This window comes from Rhinolophus hipposideros (assembly GCF_964194185.1).
Source record: "Rhinolophus hipposideros genome assembly, chromosome: 4".
NCBI classification, from domain to species: Eukaryota; Metazoa; Chordata; class Mammalia; order Chiroptera; family Rhinolophidae; genus Rhinolophus; species Rhinolophus hipposideros.
This window is the reverse complement of record NC_138050.1, coordinates 47,101,312-47,120,159: the sequence shown is the minus strand read 5'-3', so window position 1 is coordinate 47,120,159 and position 18,848 is coordinate 47,101,312. Positions and strand designations below refer to the sequence as shown.

Below are 18,848 nucleotides of genomic sequence, written 5' to 3'. Positions count from 1 at the left end.
AAGAGAACAAGGGGAGAGAAAAGAATAAGCCATGAGGTTCAGAGAAAAAGAGGATTTATTTTGTGAACTTTCAATGGTCATAGATGAAAGGCTCCAACATAAAATGATGTGAAAGAAAAATGTGAAGAAGAGGAAAAAGAAATGTGAGAAGTATTCCTGGGTTTATGAATTTCATCCCCCTTTATTGTTTTTCAGGGACTGAAACTTATTATTACTTTTGGTTATTTGAGTATGTTTATTTGAATGTGACTTTCTCAAAGGTTTGAATTTATTTTTAAATATACAAATAAGAAATTGTTCTACTTTATTTATATATGTACAAATAACATACTACATTGATGAAATATACATTAAAAAAATAGTGAGAAGCTAGAAAGTTTACTACTAAGATCAAGACCAAGGCAAAGATATTTCCTCTTACTTCTTATTTTTAACATTATATTAAAAGTCCTAGCAAATACAGTAAGATTAGAACAGGAAATAAAAGATATAAAAATATAAAAATTTTGAAGATATAAAAATTGTGAAGGAAGAAATAAAATTGTCTTTATTCTCAGATAACAGAATTGTCTACGTAAACAATCCCAAAGAATCAACAGAAAACTATTGAAACTGAGGAGTGATTATCCAAGGTTGCATGATTAAAGATTAATATACCAAATCAATTGCTTACCTATATACAACAATAAATAATTGAAAATTCAATTAAATAATTGAAAATTGAAATAATTGAAAATTATAAATATAATACTATTGACATTAGCACCAAAAAAGGAAATACTATTACAAATTGATCACAATATGTACAAAATCTATATTAAGAAAACTGCAAAGGTCTGATGAAACAAATTCTATATAAATGGAGAGATATTCCATGTACATGGATAAGAAGACTCAGTATTGTTATCAGTAGATTCAACACAGTCCCAAGCGAAATCCCAGTTTGTTATTTTGTGGATATTGACAAACTGATTTGGCAAACCAATGTTAGACCCAGAATAGACAATACTGAAGAACTAAGTAGTATCAATTTGACTACTTGACATTGATACTTACTGTAAAAATACAGTAATCAAAACAGTGTGGTACTGGCAAAGGAATATACAAACAGATAAATGAAATAGAATAGAGAGACCAGAATTAGACCCACATAAAACTAGTCAACTGATCTTTGCTAATGGAGCAAAGGCAATTCAATGGAGAAAGGATTGCCTCAACAAATGGAGCTGGAGATTCAGATGCAAAAAAATTAATACTTCCACGTTTCATAAAAATTAGCTCAAAATATATCATAGAACTAAATGAAAAATGCAAAACTATAAAACTCATAGAATACAATATAGGAAAAAATCTTGATTACCCTGGGTTTGGAGATAACTTTTTAGATACAAAACCAAAAGTATGTTCTATGAAGGAAAGACATGGAATTTCCTAAAAATAAACACATTTGCTCTGTTAAAGACTCTCTTCAGAGAATGAAACAACAGCCACAGACTGGGAGAAAATATTTTAAAAGGACAGATCTAATTAAGGTCTGGTCTAAAACATACAAAGAACTCTTAAAGCTCAACAATAAGGAAACAACCCAATTTTCAATTTAGAAAGAGATATGAACAGACACCTAACCAAAGAAGATATATGGATGGCAAATAAGCATGAGAAAATATGATAAACATCATGTATCATTAGGGAATTGCAAATTAAAACAGTGTGTTGCCACTACACAACAATTAGAATGGCTAAATCCAAAACACTAAAACCGCCAAAAGCTGATAAGGATGAGGAGTAACAAGAACTCTCATTTGCTATTGGTCGGGAAGGCAAAATGGTACAGTTACTTTGGAAGACAGTTTGGTGGTTTCTTACAAAACTAAACATGCTCTTACCACATGACTCAGTAATTGTGCTCCGTGGTATTTACCCAAATGAGTTGAAAACTTATGTGCACACAAAAGTTATGTGCACATAAAAAAGTAGTTTTATTCATGATTGTAAAAATTGGAAGAAATCAAATTGTTTTTCAACAGAGGAATGGATAAACAAACTGTGTACATCATGCAATGTACTATTATACAGTGATGAAAAGAGATTAGCTATGAAGCCATGAAAAGACTTGGAGAAAACAAATGAATATTGCAAAGTGAAAGAAGGCAATCTGAAAAACACAAACACACACACACACACACACACACATACACACACACACACAGCTAAGGTTCCAACTCTATGACATTCTGGAAAGGCAAAACGATGGAGTTAGTAAAAAGATGATGGCTGCTAGGGGTTTGTGGGGAGGGAGGAGAGGTTGACTATATAAGAATTTTCAGGGTACCAAAACATTTTGTATGATACTATGATGATGTATCCATGACATTATGTATTTTTCAAAATAAGTAGAACATATAAAACACAGAGTTAATGCCAATGTAAACTACGGACTCATTAATAATAATGTATAAACATTGGTTCATGAATTATAAACAGTGTAGCACAACATTGCAATATGTTAACAGCAGGGGAAACTTGGGCGGGCATAAAGGAACAAAGGAACACAGAGGAGCTCTTCGTACTTTCTACTTGTTTTTCTGTAACCTGAAACTGTATTCTGAAACTTATTTTAAGAATGTATAAGAAACCATCGACAAAATAAAGAGGCAACCGACTGAATGGGAGAAGATTTTTGCAAACAGTGCCTCCAATAAAGGGCTAATAACCAAAATATACAAGGAACTCATGAAGCTCAACAACAAAAAAACAAACAACCTAATTGAAAAATGGTCAGAAGACCTGAAGAGACATTTCTTCAAAAAGGACATACAAATGGCAAATAGACATATGAGAAAATGCTCAACATCACTAATCATCAGAGAAATGCAAATAAAAACCACAATGGGATATCACCTCACCCCAGTCAGAATAGCTATCATCAACAAGACAAATAGTAACAAGTGTTGGAGAGGCTGTAGAGAAAAAGGAACCCTTATACACTGTTGGTGGGAATGCAGACTGGTGCAGCCATTATGGAAGGCAATGTGGAGGTTCCTCAAAAAATTACAAATAGAATTACCATATGACCCAGAAATTCCTCTCCAGGGTATCTACCAAAAAAAATTGGAAAACATTTATACATAAAGACACATGTGCTCCAATGTTCACTGCAGCTTTGTTTACGGTGGCCAAGACATGGAAACTACCAAATGTCCTTCGACAGATAAATGGATAAAGAAGTTGTGGTATATATGAACAATGGAATACTATTCGGCAGTAAGAAAAGATGATATAGGAACATTTGTGACAACAGGGATGGATCTGGAGAGTATAATTCTAAACGAAATAAGTCAGACAGAAAAAGCAGAGAACCACATGATTTCACTGATATGTGGTATATAAACCGAAAACAACAAAAGAACAAGACAAACAAATGAGAAACAAAACCTCATAGACACAGACAATAGTTTAGTGGTTACCAGAGGGTAAGGGGTGTGGGGGGAGACAGATGAGGGTAAGGGGGATCAAATATATGGTGATGGAAGGAAAACTGAGTCTGGGTGGTGAACACACAGTGGGATTTATAGGTGATGTAATACAGAATTGTACACCTGAAATCTATGTAATTTCACTAACAATTGTCACCCCAATAAATTAAAAAAAAAAGTATATTAATTTAATTAGTTTTAAAAAATTATTATGAAAAATATATAATGAAAGAACATCACCCCAACTCATTTTACATTAGGTATAACATATAAAACATATAATCAGTTCCATTTATAAAATAGAAACAATTACATAAATAATGAATTACAAATTAAATTTTAAAAGGCCATGGTTGATTTTATTCTGGGAATTAATGGTTGGATAAATATTAAAGGATCAATAAATTTATTTGTACATTAACAGATTAAAGGGGGAAGTCTTCAATAAAAGTTAGCATCTATTCATGGTTAAAAAACACTTTGTAAATTAGGCATATAAATTATTTTCTTTAATCAAATAGGAAGTACCTTAAAAAATATACTGCAAATTTTACAGTAAAGTGTGAAACACTGAAATTTTTATCCATGACAATGGGGACCAGAGAGTAATGTCCAACACTTACAGTCAATCATGGACAAAAATTTTCAATATAATCTCCTGTTCTTTTCTTAACTTCTTGGTATTGATAGTTAGATCACTAATTTTCAGAATAATAAAATGATAAATTGCTAGGGAGACTGATCAAGAGAAAAGCATATATCCAAAGGCATTGAAAACTTATGTCTATAGAAAAACCTGCACACAAATATTTAAGCAGCTTTATTCACGACTGCAAAAACTTGGAAGCAACCAAGATATCATTCAGTAGGTGAATGAATAGACAGTGGTAAATTTAGAAAATTGAATATTATTTAGTGCTAAAAAGAAATGAGGTATTAAGCCAGGAAAGAACATGAAGAAACCTTAATGCATGTTACTAAGTAAAAGAAACTACTCTGAGAAGGCTATATACTGTATATTTCCAACTATATGAATTCTAGAAAAGGCAAAATTATGGAGACCGTAAAAAGATTAGAGGTTGCCATAGGTTGAGGCAGGGGGAAGGATAAATAGGTGCACAGAGGATTTTTTTTTTAATTAAATTTATTGGGGTGACAATTGTTAGTAAATTTACATAGATTTCAGGTGTACAATTCTGTATTACATCGTCTATAAATCCCATTGTGTGTTCACCACCCAGAGTCAGTTCTCCTTCCATCACCATATATTTGATCCCCTTTACCCTCATCACCCACCCCCCACCCCTTACCCTATGGTAACCACTAAATTATTGTCGCACAGAGGATTTTTAAGCCAGTAACAATACTCTTATGATGCCATAATGATGGATACATGTCGTTATACATTTGTTGAAACTCATAGAATGTACAACACCAAGAGTGAATCCTAATGTAAACTATGGACAGTAGGTGATGATGATGTGTCAGTGTAGGTTCATCAATTGCAACGAATGAACCACTGTGACGTAGGATGTTGATAATTAGGGAGGCTATGCATGTGTGGGGGCAAAAGATACATGGACTATCTCTGTTACCTTTCCCTCAATTTTTCTGTGAACCTAAATCTGCTCTAAAAAATAAAGTCCAACCAATAAAAAAGTATATCATAAATGCAGAAAGAACAACGCTATATTAACTGCCAACATTTCACAATTAATAAGATTTCTGAATGACTACATGTTCATAAAATGACTACATGTTCGTAAATGATAGAGTTGTAAATCAACTCTATTAATTCTAAATGATAGAATTACCTTTTTGTTGAGATGTCACTGGGAAGTAAACAGATTCTCCTAGATTCAGATAAATTTTATTTGACATTTAAATAGAAAAATATTAATGCTGAGACTTAAAACAGATAATTAAACAAAGGAAAGCAAAAGATCAGGCCAATAATTGTAACTATAGAAAATAAAATACAAAACATACAAATGTAGCTATCCTTTTTGTTAACAGCCTACAAAAAAATTAAAGACCATGAAGTCGCGTTTTATATATTCTAAACCAATTTTAAAATTATAAAGTTGCATACTGATAAATTTGGTAAATTTGAGATCATTCGTATAATGTTGACTATATACACTGATTTTGTTTTAGGAAAATAATAAAATAAAGGACCAAAATTATAAATTTTAAGAAATGAAAATTAAATATAAAAGTAACAACAAATTTGTATTCAGATTAAAATAAATAAGTAGTTGAGAAGAAATTAAGTTTTTTACTTGAGAATATATTTTCTATTAGAAACCTTTTCATAAGAACAAACAGAAAATTATATAACATGGCAACATGTTTTTTTTTGTTGTTGTTTGATTTTTAATTTATTTATTGGGGTGACAATTGTTAATGAAATTACATAACTTCAGGTGAACAATTCTGTATTACATCATATATAAATCCCATTGTGTGTTCACCACCCAGAGTCAGTTCTCCTTCCATCACCATATATTTGATCCCCCTTACCCTCATCTCCCTCCCCCCACCCCGCTTACCCTCTGGTAACCACTAAACTATTGTCTATGTCTATGAGTTTTTGTTTCTCATTTGTTTGTCTTGTTCTTTTGTTGTTTTCGGTTTATGTACCACATATCAGTGAAATCATGTGGTTCTCTGCTTTTTCTGTCTGACTTATTTCGCTTAGCATTATACTCTCAAGATCCATCCATGTTGTCACAAATGTTCCTATATCATCTTTCCTTAACGCCGAATAGTATTCCATTGTGTATATATACCACAACTTCTTTATCCATTCATCTATCGAAGGACATTTTGGTTGTTTCCATGTCTTGGCCACCGTAAACAAAGCTGCAATGAACATTGGAGCACACGTGTCTTTATGTATAAATGATTTCAGATTTTTTGGGTAGATACCCAGGAGAGGGATTGCTGGGTCATATGGTAATTCTATTTGTAATTTTTTGAGGAACCTCCACACTGCCTTCCATAGCGGCTGCACCAGTCTGCATTCCCACCAACAGTGTGTGAGGGTTCCTTTTCCTCCACAGCTTCTCCAACACTTGTTGCTATTTGTCTTGTTGATGATAGCCATTCTGACTGGGGTGAGGTGATATCCCATTGTGGTTTTTATTTGCATTTCTCTGATGATTAGTGATGTTGAGCATTTTTTCATATGTCTATTTGCCATTTGTATGTCCTTTTTGGAGAAATGTCTCTTCAGGTCCTCTGCCCATTTTTCAATTGGGTTTTTTGTTTTTTTGTTGGGCAACATGTTTTTTAAGTATACTCTCTGCAAAATATTATATGGCTATAAATTTTAATTATTAAGAGTATGGGGAGAACAAGGTATGTTCATAATATGAGTAAAACATGTATTTATTTGCATAAGAAAATAAATGTTTTGCATTTAAGCATGTTCCTAATTCATAAACTGAGGGTACTTAAAATAAATTCAATACTTATACAGTACAATTTGTTTAATAGCGTTTGAATTAGCTCAGCTGATTTTCTTTATGTTGGTTAGCTAGTCTAGGCAAGGTAAGTTTAAAAGTAACCTAGACCCTTAATTCTCCCAAACAGGATACATTTTTTACTTTGAATTCATCACAAACATAACACATAATTTAGAACTACAAAAATAAAAATAAAAGTTACTTACCCCATTCCCTTGGCATTTTGTAGTGGAATTACAGTTATATCCCATTAAATTAATTTCTTTGCAGGTTTTATTTTCACAGTACTAAAAATAAAAAAGGAGTATTTTATAATCATTCACAAATTTGATATGAGAAAAAATTATTTGTTATATATACATGAGAGATGCTTAAATTGAGGATTTTTATTCCATATTACTCTGATTCTGATACAAAGATACTGGCATACCAATACAAAAATCTAAACAACAATAAATTTAATAAAGAAAATCTTAGGGTGTTTGCTTTAACTTAGTTATGCAATAATGTCATATAATTTTGGTTTTCATATTTATAATTGGGAATTAAATTGCAAACCTCCATCAAATGAGTTTTCTATATTATGTTAATGTTTGTTATAATTGGTTAGATTAATGTTAATGATTTGCCACCTCAAAAATTGGAAGGTAATTCATTAATTTTGTTTGGGTTTCAAATATGAGTTAATATTTTGGATTGTAAACTATCATGTATCTTTGTTATAATAGTGATCAGAATGGTCTGGCAAGATAAACATTTTAACTTAATTTGTATCCGTTGCAAAACCCTTGTTAAATCAAAATGGGAAATCCAGTGGTAATTAGTCACCTGGACATGTGACCTTGTGTTGCATGTATCATTTTCTATTTTGTTAATTGCTCTCCTATTTTATATTCTTGTGATTTCCCTAAAAATACACAAGGAGTGAATACCAGGAAGTGGAATCTCTGGAGCCATTTTAGAAGCTGCCTACCATAGCAAGCAAGTTTCCCAAGGGAATAGGATTGCTGCACCCAAATATAAGAATTGGCTAAGTGATTCCCCATTTCAAGGTTTTGTTTTATTTTTAATTAAGTTTATTGTGGTGATATTGGCTAGTAAAATCATACAGGTTTCAAGTATACAATTATTTTTAATTCAGCAAGTAAGTGCTGAATGCCATTTGCATGCAACACACTGATTTACAACTGCTTTAATCTCAGATGCCTTATGTTTTCTGGAATGTGTGACCTCATAGTTCCAGATAGAGTAACTACACCTCTGAACCATTTTTCCTCTCCCTTTATCTTATGACTATGTGAGTGTAAATGTTCATATGTATGTACATATGCATGTGTACGTGAGCTATACATCAGTGCAACAGTACTTTCTTAGAACACACTTCTTGTTTGTTTCTTCCAAACTTTTCACACTTATATTTTGGTTTTATATATAAGTAGATGATTTAACAAATATGAAAACTCAATTATGTTTCTTTCTGAAGCAGGGAAAATTGAAAACTCAAAATTAGAATTGTATGATTTAAAGCTGTTAGAATTCAAAGATCTAAAGAAAAATTCACCTGTCAGTTACTGGAATCCTGTGTTCAAAACACATGCATATCTTCTCAATAAGGATTGATGACAGAGTAATTGGAAAAGCATTATTGGATAACTGAAGCTTAGTTTAATTATCTTTTCAATATAATGTGGGAAATAAGTGACAGTGGAATCTTGTGCTTAAAACACATGCATATCTTCTCAATAAGGGCTGATAACTTTTAACTGGAAAAGTATTATTGGATAGTTGAGGCATAGTTTAATTACCTTTTCAATATAATGTGGGTAATAAGAGATAGTACCTGGTTGAAATCTACTCAGTATATTTGTGATAGTCATCATGTAATATAATATCTGATAATTACGTGATTTAACACAGCTAAATATAAATGAACATGTTTTGATACCATTTGTGCACCACACACAGTGCCATCAGCCACATAGGTGTAATCTCTTCCATCTGCTCTTCTTCCATCTGATGACCCAGTAGTAATGGATATGCACACATGACCTTGCGTATATGAATAAACTGCCGATTGAACGTTACTTTTGAAAGTATTCTTATGGGGCCAAACACAAGCTAATTTTCCACAGAGAACATCCCTGGAAATGGAAAACAGAGAAGTCCTTATCATTTGCCTTTTAATGATACTAAGTTCCAAATAAATGTTATATTACATGGGTAATAACTGTTTAAATAAATACTGTTTGATGGTTTAAAACCAGAAAAAATTCCAAAGTAACATTATCTTATGATGCACAACTGAATGCAATCCAATTACTTAGCAATGTAGCAGAATTAAAAATTATACACAACTCAAATGGGCAGACATGACTTCATTTCCTATTTCAGAGCTCAACTTTGTTGTCTAGCCTCCAGATGTATTACAGCATTCATCACATTTTATTATTAGGTTGGACCTAATACACTTTTGGGGAAAATTCATCACCTGTCCCCACTTTGATATAGCTTAGCCATTCTGGTTATTTGTTACCCAACATTTGCTGAGAGTGGCTGATTGCATTTATTTACAATCTGTGTACCATTTGAGTCCCTTCAGATTATGCCCAGAGTCCCTGCCACTATCTTTAGTCAGTACATCTCTGTAGTACTCTGTCACGTGGGGTCTCAGCTCCTGCTCCTTGCACAAGAAAGCAGGATATGGTGAGGCCAAAAAGGAACAACAACAGAGCCATAGATAGGGGAGTCATACCACTATATTCTCGCTGGTGGCTGGGTTGGCGACACAGGAAGCAGGAATCACACGATCCACAACCTGCCATCCACTTCTCTGCCAACCAACCAACTCCCCCAGTGTAGCCACAGCCAATGGTTAACTGGCTACAGCTGATGTCCAATTAGTCACAGCTGTTGGCCATCTACTACCCGAGCCAGCACCTTTTCACGTGAGGTCGAGAGCCTGGAAACTGCTCTCTGGGACTCTCTGTCCCCACATACACAGACTCTATTTTTATTCTAAGATTCTTCCAACATGCTGATACTCCCAGGAATTCTGCACTACTCCCTTGATAATTAAGGAACTTTTAGTTCCCCTTTATGCCACAAGCATACCAAAGGTTATCCCATAAATAGTTTAGTTAGCCACTTGTAATCTATCATTGGGTGGAATACTGGCTTCTCTAAGAGTCTTACAAAATTCCTAGTTTGTGTCTTATGATTTGTATGACGTCAAACCATACAAAGTGATGATTTGATATCAGTGTACACCCATGTAGTTAATTAACACATTCATCAGCAGTTCACATATTTATCCTGTTTTTGTATGTGAGAACGTTTAACTTCTCTCAGCAAATTTCAATCATATAATACAGTGTTATCAACTATAGTCACAAGGTTATACATTAGAACCTCAGACCTCATTCACTTTATAACTGAAAATCTGTATCATTTTACCAACGTCTCCCTTTTTCCCCACAGGCTACCACTTTTCTACTCTCTATTTCTATACACTTGATTTTTTGGTTTCTTTATTTGGATTCCACATGTAATCGGTGCAGTGAACTACAAGGAGATGGCCGGGGGAAATGTCCATTAGTTTCCCCAAGTCTCTGGGGAGGAATGCAGCCAGTCCCTAGTAGTGTGCTAAATTAGAAACCTGACCCTTAGGGAGCAGCTTTCTAAGTACGCACATAGATTTCTTTCAGGAAAAGACTGGGAGATGAGAGATTTTTGTTGCTCCTTCTGCACAGTGCCCAGGGAGAAATTCAAGGCAAATGCTTACAGTCCAACAACCACTCCTTTGTTCGCTGTAGTGGATCTCCTGGATGCAATTTTCTTTGGCTCTCAGAACTACACATTTTATGATCTCGTCCTTCAGGTGAGGGTCTTAAGTATTGGGGTCCAAATCCTTTGCTTCTTAGGAGAAAATTGGGAGTTGGAAGTTCCCTTTCAATTGTATCGTGCTGTGCCAGGGGTTGGGTTTACAGTGCGAGTATGTCTCTACCTGTTTTGATGTAGCTGTTTTCTCATTTGCCTGATATATAGGAATCACTTAGCTGGTTTCTGTATTTCTTGCAGAGGTAATCACTCCATGTTTTCCTGAACTTCCAGTGTATCTGTGCCAGGAGAAGAATTCAGAAGCCTCCTATATCGCCATCTTGGTCAACCTTCTATCTGTCACTATTTTTATGATTCTTTCATTTTCAATATCCATATGAAATTCAGAAAGTATCTGTCATGGAGTAGGTACTTTCTTTATTGCATTTCATAAATTCTTTTATTCTATGGTTTATAGTAAAACTATATTCTAGAACTCCATATTCAGCTATCAATAAGTACTGCCATGCTTTACATATCAGTGTTTTGGAAGCAAACAGAAAAAAACTGTTTTTCAAAACAATGCTATGTCTTAAAGCACTTGCTTTAGGATCATTATCATTTATTGACTTAATAAAAAATTCAATTTTAATTCTCAAAAGTTTCTGACTTTTTGGCAGTTTGTGCCCACCTCCAACTTCTGGTAATAAGCCTCTTCCTTCTTTTAGCCTAGTCTCATTATTAGGACAATACCAGGTTAAAAAATAAGGGAAAAGAAAACAATTGTATACTAGGAAAATGCATATAATGCCATTTCAAAATATTTTCCTGGCATATGATTTACTGTCCATTATTATTTAGTATCTCTTGACAAGTAACATATAATTGACTGACACAATCATTTTTGTATACGTACTTTGGTTCACAAGGTAATGGTTGTGAATTTTTAAAACCACAGCTTCCAATTCTATCGCGAAAAGAATTAACTTCTTCAAAACAGGCAAATGGAGCACCTTGAGCACCTTAAAATGCAAACACATCTGTTAAATTATTATTTTTAATTCAAATTAAAACTTTTGTCAATAAAAAGCTAATGAAACACTTTTTGCATAATCAAAAAAATCATCTTGATCATATTCTTCCCATGTGTACCTTATCAATGCAAGTAGAAAGAAACAATTGTTTTACCTAATAGAACACAGAAAAAGATTATATCTATTGTAGTAAATTATATAATCATTAAAAACAATGTGCTTCCCCTCCCTGTGGTAAAGCATACTTCCTACTCCAATGGGTATAAAGCTTGACCCTGTAAATTGCTCTGCTTAATGAAATGCGATATTTGAAACATGTCACTTATGGGCAAAAGCTTATGAAGCTAGTACCTACAGTACCATATTCTTGATAAGCAATGTTTTAAGTAGAGTCTCATCTGTCAGTCTGGGTGTCATTGTACAGACAACGTGGAATAGCGGAATAGCTGTACTGGATATGTAAATATCAGAGATTTGAGGGTTATTTTCATTTCATTAAACACAGGAATTGATACCCAGTAGTGGAGTTCTATCATAAAAATATGCCTAAAATATGTGGCATTGTAATTGGAACATAGCAGGAGACGGTAAAAAAAAAAAAAAAAAAAGATTATCAGAGACTAAAAGGAGAGTGACACATGATTTGTGATGACAAAGCATTTGGAAAAACTATCTTCTCAATAATTTAATGGGACATCATGGCCTTAATGAATTTGTTGCCCTAGGCAAAAAGTTAAGGGAAAAAAAAAAAATATATATATATATATATCTTTGTTACAGGGCTGCATTTGACCAGATGGTGCTAGTGTTCAGGAAAGACATAGTCTAAACTCAGGAAAGAATCAGTTATTTAAGAAGCAGCAATAAAATTAATTAGAAAGAGTTCAGAAATGTGCCCATCCTACAGGCACTGGGGTGGATGATGACAGATGCTGGTTTACGTAAACTGGCTAAGTCATTATGTCTACTAGGTTGTTTTGTGTGTCTTCCATGGTGGGTGCTCTTTGATGGGTGTTAACCTGGTAAATTAATACAAAGATCTTCACATTTCTTATTCATTTCCATGTCTCTACCCACATATGTCTATCCCAGAACTCTGGTCCCTAATTTTCCGATCTTTCCATATCCCGGCTCTCCACCAACCAGCTGGGCCCTTTGTCACTGTCTATGAATACTTCTATACTGTAACCTCTGCCCATTGCTCCTTCCACAGATACTGGATGACCAGATGGTCAATATCTTTCAAGGCATCCTCCCAAGTGGGATCACAGTATGGCTAATGTCCTTTTATGACCAGTAACTGAGCCAACACATCTATAAAAAAAGCCTAGGCTTGTTCCCTCTGTATGTCAGCTAGTCATAATGAAATCAATCCCATGTGTGAACTGCGGGAGAAGCAAAGGTGTAAGTGGGAGAAAGACATACTGTTATGGATTCTTTGCTCATGGATTTTTCTTCTGCCTTCTCTTTTTTGAGTATGCTTAAACCAAGATGAATGAATTACTTAAATCTATCTAATCATCCAACTTAGTGATTCTGATATGACTGAACTTATGATGCACAGTTATGAACACATGGTCACTTGGTATATGAAAGTCAGATTCTCATTTCCATGGGGCTAAGCCGTGTGCCCAAAGTTGTTTTTTCAAAGTGGTACATTTCTCCAGCTTCAATGGCACCGCTTTGCTGTAGGACCACAGGGAACTGCACTGTCATTCTCCCAAAGAGCCTTGGTATATGCCCCAAATGACATGGGTTTTTTCCTCACGATCTACACCTCTCATATTACTGGGTCTGCCATGTTTTATGATTCAAAATGCAGGGCTGCTGGGATTTCAGTCAGGACATGCTGCAGAACCCTTTCCTGCTTTTCACCTCCTTCAACATTAGCAACATATCATGTCACCCAGTAAATGGAATCAAGCAGTACTTCTCCATTTGGAATATACTGACTCCAGAACCCCAAAAGGCCTTCCAGCTGTACTGTTATTTATTTATTTTCTTCCGTAGGATCTACAAGATATTATTTGTCTTTTACTTTGTAGGGGATACCACATCATGCCTCTGACCGTGGGACTCCTAAAAATATTACAGATGTGACAGGTTCCTGAATATTTCCAGGGTCTATTTCCTGCCCTTTGTAGCACATGTGTTTTTATGAATCCTCCAGCATTGTAGCTATACTTTGCTTTTCAGTCAGATTAGTACAAAATCCTTGGTGGAGTGGATCAATGTGATACTTCCTGGGACATCCAAATCTCTTCAACTATGTTATGACTGAAAGCAGGAGAATAAACATAGGCCTGGAAGAAAACTCAAAATTCATGCCATTATCCATTCCAAGCCAAATTCTCTTTTCAAACAGGAATAGAGAAAAATACATTTGCCAGTTCAATAACTACCCTTCTACCACATATCTGAGGCCATGCTAATGTGCTCTAGCATAGACACTCAACTGGCACAGTAGATACAATTACTTTATCTACCAAGTGACTACATTTGCCACACATAACTATTAACTTCCAGGGACCATCTGGTTTATGCAGGGATCAGATTTGGTAATTAAATGTGGCTATACAGCCAACCACCTCTGCATCCTTTGGATTTTTAAAGGTAGCACTAATTTCCGGAAGAGGACAGTTACAGAGTCTTTCTCTTACAACATTTCTAGGACTGAGAAATAATAACCAAATGAATTTGTGGACTTAGTAGAGCCATTGTAAACTGAAACTTGGTAAGGACTCTATTTATTCCCTGATTCTTATAAGTTCCCATTCTCACAGAGAAACCATGGTGACATTGGGCTTCCACGTATCCACAGCAATTAAGACTCATTGCTCACTAGTTTCCAAAATGCTTGGGTATTTGCTTTTCCCCAGTGAACAGATACCTGATTAAATAATTATATGTCATTTAGAGTGAACAGATACCTGATTAAATAGTTATATGTTGTACTAGGTGAATTGCTAACGTGAATATTTACTAAGGTGCTATAAAGTTTTCCTTTTGGGCCCTTAAGCTCCCCTTAAGTCTATGAGTTTTACTTCTGAAAATTGGTTTAGATTCAGAATTTGGACATAGGATTATGACATTCATTAAGCTAACTCTCTTCAGTCTCCTCGTCATTCATGTTTTATCTCCTTTGATGGTACAAACTGGGTAATACCCTTATTGGTTTCCCATAGAACACAATAGAATAGAAATCATATTCTATTAGCTATCTCACTGAGTGTCTATAGATCAGGTATCTATGTCTGCTACTCTGTTCCTACTTCTTATTACAATAATTTTATCCATCTGATTTCTGGAAGCCAAGCATTGCTATCCTGACCTTGATTTTTTTCAAGATCTTATAACGCCCATTGCTAGTGAGCCTACTTCTATCATCTCCTATCATCTCCTGCCATCACCCCTGGGCTACAGAGAAGTTCGTCATTGAAACATAGTGATTCTGGCACCCCCAGTACCAGCACACTCCCTCTGTCACTGGGCTTTCTTGTTGGGTCTAATCATTTGGCCTTACACATACAGTATACAAATTACAGTATATGTAATTTCCCGAGTCTTTTCTTCCTTTCTTCCACTGTCTGTATCACAATTCTGTCATTTAAACTTCATTTAGAGTGGGCCGTCACGTTTTTTCCATTTTTCTAGAAACAATCTTGGATCCTATCTTCTGGGATCCTTGCCAGGAAGCTAAATCTTGTATCTTGAAGAGTGCTCCCAAAACAGTAAACTCTCTCCTATCCAAACTTATGTTCCTTCATCCAGTCTCATGATTAAGCACTCTCAGAATCCAGTTCCATGAATACAGGTAGTAACTGCTGGCTTGGACCTACAGTTCCATTGGGGTATAGTTTTTTTACTATTTTAGTAAAATACTAGTAATTTACTAATTAGATCCAGAACATTCTGCCTCTATTCTGCTGTGCCATAACTCTATTTTCAGCTAGTGGCCAGGAGGGCAAAGGAGAAGATCCCAACAAGGATACAATTTCTGTTAGGAATGATAGGTTTCTGCATTATTTTCAAGCAAGGGTAACACACTTACACCATTAATTGGGAGCAGGTGGTGGAATGGGAGGACAGGGTTCTACCATTCTATAGATTCAGAAGTTTGTAGGCTGAAAATTTGGGGGTAAATATTTTCAATTGTTCCTATCACAAGTTCAGGTTCCATTCTTTCCCCAAAAGAACCTTAACCCTGGCAAACACAGACTTAATTGAGAATTTAACCTTTTCTGGAGTTCCTTCAATTTGAAAATAAAGTTATCAACCATCTCTAAACTCTTATTTTAAGAAAGGAAAGCAAGCCTCTTTATAAGTTAACGGGAGGCGGGGGTTGGGGGAGGTTCCAGGTCACACTTTGATTTCAAATGCATACCTTTTTGTTATCTTTTCATAGATTTCAATTTTGCTAATAATAGCCATTCAATCCCATTGTCCTTATAGCTACAATTTTCCCCAGTACATTTTAATTGTACCAGCTAATGCATTTTCTTTCACTAGTATATTATTCCAGTTCACTCAGTGTGTATATCATCAACTTCCACCAGTGATGGGGTTCTCACTGACAGTGAGTGATTTAGTTTTCAAGATTTATCTTGTAGGCTATTTTCTCACACTATTCTGAATACCAACTGTTTGTGGTTGGAGCCTCCTGAAGTCATAATCTAAATGAAGTATGATATAAGCTATTTATTACTGATCTGAACATCTGGAAATGAGAGAGAGGAAGCAGGATGGAGCAGAGGAGAAGTCAAACTGACATGCAGGCCCAACAAAGACCTGACCTAACCCATGGGTAGCTATGGAGCATAAACAGCTTGCCAGAGAACAAACTATACCTGATTTTGTGACTGGTTGGGCCAAAATGTCCAGGCCTTTATAACCAACCTCAATTAATCATTGGATGTGTGTTGCCCTTGGGTTAGGTGTGTCTGTATTGTTGAGACAAATTTGAAGGAGTGAGCTGACAGCTAGAGACTAATGAAAACTAGTAGTATTTTCTTTGTCCACTACGTCTCATTTTTCTTTCAGCATTCTATTTTTTCCTTTAAGTTGCACTCAGCAAAAGTAGAAGTTTTATATTTTTTGTGTGTTTATATTTTACTGTCTTTATCTCTTTTTTTGGTGGGAAGAAAAAACAGGTTTATTAAAAATGCCTTGTTGAATATCATCAGCTCTGGGTACAGACACACCTAGTATAAATATATATATTTTAATGGACAAATATAATTAATCTGATTAAACTTCTACAGTTACTTTAAAAATTAAAATTTCCTTTAAAATAATGCAAAATTAAAAATACTGTTTGTTAATTCATACATCGAATACATTAGACTACTTTGGAATAACCTTTTATCCTACAGTTTTTGGTAACATAAGGACAAGAAAAAAAAATACCTGCATCAGGTAGGATCCAAATAGATGAATAAAAGAGGAATGAATGAATGAATGAATGAATGAACTACATCAAAAGATCAAAATTTTTGCCCACTTGAGTAAGTTTTGTGGGGATTATAGAACATATATTAGAGGAAGAAACACACATGAGTGGTTCATTCTTACCTAAACATCTTTGTTTTAATTAGAACTTAAAAATATGTCAAACGTCAAGTAACTCAATTCTGGGTCAAAGATTTATTTATCAAAATGAGGAATATGCCCTAGATTCTCTTTAATGGATCTTATGGAAAGTATTACTTAATTTTATTTTTAAGTGATATATTAAACCTTGATCAAAACTTTCTGTGACAGTGGCAAATAATATTTTCATATACAAATAAGAATTGAAAAAGAAAAACAAAAACAAAGAAACAACAAAATAAAAAGTATTACCCTGAAAACACAGCATACAGAAAATAGCACTGACCTATAATTTAAGAGATCATAGGTCTGCAGCTCAGCTTGACTTTTGGTTAAGTCACTTAATCTGAAATTTGTTACTACAAACATTAGAAAGACAATATGAACCACAGAGCATGTTATTTGGTACAAACTATACTCCTTATATTACCGCTGGGCAAATAACTGACATTCAGTGTTATACTACCTTTACTCAATTAGCAAGTAATTATATTTGGATGCATTTTTCTGAGTAATTTTGATTTATTCAAATTCAATTAAATTCTTCTAAAAATGCAAAATCATACTGGGGTATTATGAATAATTACTGTCTAAAAATCAAGCATATATGCATGAGTCTTATTTGAATTACTCTCAAAAACTGCTTTAAAAGTAAAATATAAAAATGAACTTTGATCATGACCTATGACTGCTGTTAACCTAGCAGTTCTTTAGAGAGGAATATAGTTATACTTGATTGAAATTCATTCTGAATTTTTTAATGATTCATGATTTTAAAATTATATCATGAACATGTGAGCTGAAAGGAGATTAAGTAAAGTTTCAGAATTTACTGACTTGCCATTCTAAGGTCTAGATAAATTATGAGCTACATACATAGATTTTACCCAGGTAGGTAATTACCACAGACAAATATCAAACCATGAGAAAAAAAATGTACAATACCATCCTGGAAAATTTCAAACACTCTTTCAGAAACTAACTTTTTTAATTCAAATTGAATCTTTATTGAACTTGTCGTTCAGATTCTTCCACTTCTTGAGTTGTGCGATATGTAGGAGGCCTGACAATTAAGTTCGTGAACTTGCTGCAACAATGTGGCTAACCTTTTTTGATATCAGAGGGATTATTCATTATGAATTTGTACCAACTAGACACAGTTAACCAAGTTTACTATTTAGAAGTGCTGAAAGGACTGCATGAAAAAGTTAGATGACCTAAACTTTTCGCCAACAATTCATGGCTCTTGCATCACGACAATGCACCAGCTCACAGGGCACTGTCTGTGAGGGAGTTTTTAGCCAGTCAACAAATGACTGTATTGGAACACGCACCCTACTCTCCTGATCTGGCCCCCAATGACTTCTTTCTTTACCCGAAGATAAAGAAAATATTGAAAGGAAGACGTTTTGATGGCATTCAGGACATCAAGGGTAATAGGACGACAGCTCTGATGGCCATTC

The 18,848-nt window shown here is 34.4% G+C and overlaps 1 protein-coding gene across 1 annotated transcript in view; it reads right to left on the bottom strand.

Annotated features, from left to right (window-relative positions):
* Nucleotides 1-18,848, bottom strand: part of LOC308496884 (disintegrin and metalloproteinase domain-containing protein 18-like) — a gene marked incomplete at both ends in the record, with an annotated part of 102,279 nt that overhangs the window by 32,319 nt on the left and 51,112 nt on the right. The window contains 3 exons of the mRNA XM_081046668.1: nucleotides 7,153-7,233; nucleotides 8,892-9,087; nucleotides 11,679-11,784. Of these exons, the coding sequence (XP_080902794.1) occupies nucleotides 7,153-7,233; nucleotides 8,892-9,087; nucleotides 11,679-11,784 (383 nt within the window). The remainder of the gene's footprint in view (nucleotides 1-7,152; nucleotides 7,234-8,891; nucleotides 9,088-11,678; nucleotides 11,785-18,848) is intronic.